Raw genomic sequence first — 4,837 nt, forward strand, 5'->3', positions numbered from 1 at the left:
CTCGTCGGATGCCATCTCAACACAAAAATTTGCAAAAATCTTGAAAAGTCTCTCATCTTTGATGTGTAAAAAAATCAGACTTTTAAAATGTATTTGTATCTTTTTAAAATTTAATGTTCACTCAGGTGCACCTCCGAAACGCCGCTCTCAGCCAACGTTAACTCGTATTTTGTTCTTCTTTTAATTGATTGATATATATATATATATATATATATATATATATATATATATATATATATATGTATGTATGTAAAGTCATACTGTACCACATAATAATACTATCAAGTGGCTTCATGTTCATTGACTCCATTAATTCTAACTGCTGCCGGCATTCTGTGCAGGCTTGACATGACATTGGCCTAGTGGTTCAATTGTTGCTAGCTGCAACTTGTTTCGTTTTGTGATACATCTCGACTTGGCGTCCTATATATCGGCCTCGGGCATTTAATTGCCGCGCGTATGGTGATATGTCTGTTTCTCGTATTTTAATTCGTACTCTGCCAGTGGCAGGTCCTTCTGCCGTGATGTTTACTACTCATGCCATGAAGATAGTTTGCACCCTGTTTCCATTTTCTGAAATATGTTTCTTTCCTGTGAGAATAATTTCAAATAAATGTGATGCTAACATGGATGTTGACGACCGCATGCTCTCGCGTGGACAAATAATTAACTACCAAGACGAGTATACGACATGGAGTGGGCGCACGGGAAGTGCGCTAGCGCTAGCTTGTACACCTATCTAGTACTCCCTTTTTAAAGGAATATAAGACTTTAGTAATCTAAACGCTCTTATATTTGTTTACGGAGGGAGTACCACTAAATATAGTATATAAACAAGTACTAAATAGAGTATATTGTTAGTTTCAGAAAGTTCGTAACGATTTAAATAATGTATACGACGTAGACATACACCATTACTATGTACACATATACACGTGTGATTTTATCCGGCGGACTCTGGGTACCACCACTATTGTATTGTATGCTCCCAGCCATTCAATTCCATGTTGATTTTCCGCGGTCAACTTTCTTGACCACATATATGAGAAAATTCTTTACGTTTGTAAAGTACTTCTTTTGTGACCCCTCACATTTTGGATCAAGTGTTGACAATTTGTATGACTAACAAAACATTGTATGTATATGCCACAAAAAAGGTATACTATAAGATTTATATTCAAAAGAGGATTCTCACGATGTAACTTTTGTGGCATATAATTCAATTTTATTAGTTAAATTCATGATCAAAATTGACACAAATACGAGGGTACCAAATAACCCAGACGCAGGGAGAGTAAAAATATTACTACTGTTAGAATGTTCTTGAACAATATTTTCATAACATATACATGCATACATATAATATACTAACAATCAGATACAATATACCCGAGAGAACACATCAATAATGTCTAGGAAACAATCTGTATTGAAGTGAATATTAAATGATGTTCAAAATATTCTTAAGTAGGGTCACAAATATACTAAAATTTCAGAATTTGATTGAAATACACTAAATGTTTGAGAATCAAAGATATTTTTTTGATGATTAAGATGGTGGATGTATCGCCTCTCGTACCCCGGGTCCAGCAGGGATAAAACCACAATGGTTGGATGGTTTGGCGCCATGTGTATCTCATTAAGTTATAATATTCTTCCAGTGTGATATTGAACGAAACATCCTTTGAAGTTTCACAACTCCAACTTCAGCATGTTCTGCGAGTTTATGTATGTGTGCGCGTGTGATGGTGGTTTTTGTGCCTATATCCATCTATATTGTACTTGGAGTTATTTTTTAAAGAGATCTTACAGAGTCGATTCAGAAGACAAAACAGTCAATAAAGTTCATAAACTATAATGATAGTGAAAATTAACTAATGTTCGGAGTTTGTTGTGTATGTATTGCATATTCTAGGTCTACCAAATATATCTAGGCTCTGACTGGAATCTAGGAGCTTGAAACATGAAGACGGCCACAAGATTCAGGGCATTGTCAACACGGATTACAAAACGCCGCAAATGTTTGGACTGGATGGTCCGGACACTTTTAGCCATCCAACGTGATTCATCAAGTGGGTACGATCTTATCCGGGCACCCAAAATCTCACAAATCGTCCTCAACAAGGGGAAGCTCTTCGGGGTGGTTAAATTGGCTCACTTTCAGTCATATCTCACAGTCTGAATTTGAGGTACACGATTGAATGGTGAAGGTGTCCGCAAACCTATCTGGATGTGTCTGTGGACATTTGATGACGTTCGTTCGGTGATCTGGGTTGAAGATGCCCTCACTCGTATCAACCAGCTTTTATTTGGTCTGGGTGGGGGTACTACTCCCTCCGGTTTTGTTTAGTTCGTATATTAGCTTTGATCAGAGTCAAGTTTTGTAAACTTTGACAAAGTTTCTAAACAAAAATATTAACATATCCAATAACAAATCAATATCATTAGATTCATTATTAATTGTACTTTCACATCATATAGATTTGATATGATAAATGTTTATATTGTTTTCTATAAATTTGGTTAAACTTTACGAAGTTTGACTTCGGTCAAATCTAATACGTGAACTAAATAAAAACAGAGGGAATACTATTTTGTAGGGCGAACTCTCTATAAATGCACCTATACCATTTGAGATAGTAGAGTCCAAGCGGCCGCCATTAACGCACTCCGCAGGGTGAGCTAGACGCGCTAGCTAGCAAGTAGCTCGACGCTGCCAGTACACGCAGAGAGAAGACGACGCGACTGGAGGCCATGGCGTACTCTTGTCTGCCCTTGTATGCGGCTTCCTTTCTTGTAGTGCTTCTAGTTTTGCCTCTCATGGCAGTGGCATCCGCCGCCGCGCCCGCTGCCGAGACATCCTACGAGACCAAGTCCATGGACCCCGGCCTCGCCCTCATGACGCTGCCGCAGCCGGTGTCCGGCCCGGAGAGCCTCGCCTTCGACCGCCGCGGCGGTGGGCCTTACGCGGGCGTCTCCGACGGCCGCGTCTTCAAGTGGCGCGGCCGCCGCCTCGGCTGGACCGAGTTCGCGTACAACTCCAGACACAGGCAAGCATCGATCTTGTGCATCCATTGTACATACACACATGCACGCACGTAGCGATTATAACCTTTGCACACCTATGTGCGTTGGTGTCTTGTGCAGGAGCGTGGGGATGTGCGCGCCGAAGAAGAAGCTGGTGGTGCCGGAGAGTGTGTGCGGCCGGCCGCTGGGGCTGCAGTTCCACCACAAGTCCGGCGACCTGTACGTCGCCGACGCCTACCTGGGGCTGATGAGGGTGCCGGCGCGCGGCGGGCTGGCGCAGGTGGTGGCGACGGAGGCCGGCGGTGTGCCATTCAACTTCCTCAACGGCCTGGACGTCGATCAGAATACCGGCGACGTCTATTTCACGGACAGCAGCACCACATACCGAAGGAGGTACATAAATTTGTTGACATATACTAAAATTTATATTTGACCAAAGCAGAAAATTCATCGATACTTACGAATATATATAGTTATATACTCTCTCCTATGCAAGTTGTACTAAAACAGCGTCAATTAGTACTCCATGGCGAATGGATCGGATGGGTAGTAAATATTAAAATATATTTTATGATTAATTTGAGACAAAAAGGAAATACTTGATTGACCAGGCTGTTAGTTAATTTTGTCTTGCTTTTGCAAAGTTATTACGATGCAGTATACCTTTTATAGAGGTCATATGCATGACGGTCTCCCTGGTGTACATGGCAGCGAGTACCTACTGGTGGTGGCCCTGGGCGACGAGACAGGGCGGCTGCTCCGGTACAACCCGCGGACGCGCCGCGTCACCGTGCTCCACGCCGACCTGTCGTACCCGAACGGCGTGGCCGTCAGCGCGGACGGGTCGCACGTCATGGTGTCGCACACGGCGCTGTCCGAGCTCCGCCGGTACTGGGTGCGCGGGCCCAAGGCCAGCACGAACGAGACGTTCGCGGAGCTGCCGGGGTTCCCGGACAACGTGCGCTCGGACGGGCGGGGCGGGTACTGGGTGGCGCTGACTCACGGTGGCGACGACGGCGTCGCCGCGCCGACGGTGGCCGTGAGGGTGGGCCGCGACGGCGCCGTGGAGGAGGCGCTGGGCGGGTTCAGCTTCGAGACGGTGAGCGAGGTGGGCGAGCGGAACGGCACGCTCTGGGTCGGCTCCGTCGACACGCCCTACGCCGGCGAGCTCAAAAGACACTAGTGCAGTGCTGCGGCTTCATATATACGAACGCCGATCGTCATTCTCAATTCATCGATCGCCATTGATTGAATATGTGCTCTGAACGAATTGTACGCGACACTTTTGTGATGTAGTGTAATGTGTGTACGTGATGCGTAGCGCACATGTGCGTGTGTATGGACTCGCAGTGATGGCATCAGTGTGTGGTTGCGATGGCGTTAGTACTACGTACCGTATGTGCGTTCTTTGAAAGATATTTTCTGAATGGGTAGTTGTTCGGTGTGCATGCAGTGCAGGTGCAATTCATTTCATTGCCTAAACACTGTGTCCAGGTGCGGTGTAGGCCAGGAGTACTGAAGTAGTAGTAGGCGTAGCAGAGGTCAAAGAAAACGCCTGGATCAGGTAGATGGCCGCTGGTCTCTGCCAGTGCAATCAATCGCCATGCAAGAGGCCACGTCCATGGGCCCATGTGGCTTTACTGCCGGATGACCGGCTTTCTTCGCCCGCTCTTGAGCATCAAGCAATTATATGACCTGGATTCGGATGGTTATTCTGGCTTTCTATCTCGTACCAGAACGAGGAAGTACGGAATTTCAGCAAAAAAAAAAGAGGAACTACGGATCTAACTCTCAAGTGTGGTTCTAGTTT

At 45.3% G+C, this 4,837-nt stretch overlaps 1 protein-coding gene across 1 annotated transcript; it reads left to right on the plus strand.

The window, feature by feature from the left end:
• The first annotated feature begins 2,596 nt into the window (after positions 1-2,596).
• On the plus strand, positions 2,597-4,441 carry LOC123121398 (protein STRICTOSIDINE SYNTHASE-LIKE 10). Its single transcript, XM_044541356.1, has 3 exons — positions 2,597-3,050; positions 3,148-3,420; positions 3,739-4,441. Exons 1-3 carry the CDS (start codon positions 2,755-2,757, stop codon positions 4,208-4,210), a joined length of 1,041 nt encoding a protein of 346 aa, XP_044397291.1. The 5' UTR covers positions 2,597-2,754; the 3' UTR covers positions 4,211-4,441.
• The last annotated feature ends 396 nt before the right edge of the window (positions 4,442-4,837 follow it).

Source organism: Triticum aestivum, chromosome 5D (assembly GCF_018294505.1).
Source record: "Triticum aestivum cultivar Chinese Spring chromosome 5D, IWGSC CS RefSeq v2.1, whole genome shotgun sequence".
Lineage (NCBI taxonomy): Eukaryota > Viridiplantae > Streptophyta > Magnoliopsida > Poales > Poaceae > Triticum > Triticum aestivum.

Coding starts and splice junctions, on each gene's coding strand:
- LOC123121398 (XM_044541356.1), top strand. CDS start 2,755: ATGGCGTACTCTTGTCTGCCCTTGTATGCGGCTTCCTTTCTTGTAGTG. Junction 3,051..3,147: donor GCGTACAACTCCAGACACAG/GCAAGCATCGAT, acceptor TGTCTTGTGCAG/GAGCGTGGGGATGTGCGCGC. Junction 3,421..3,738: donor AGCACCACATACCGAAGGAG/GTACATAAATTT, acceptor TGTACATGGCAG/CGAGTACCTACTGGTGGTGG.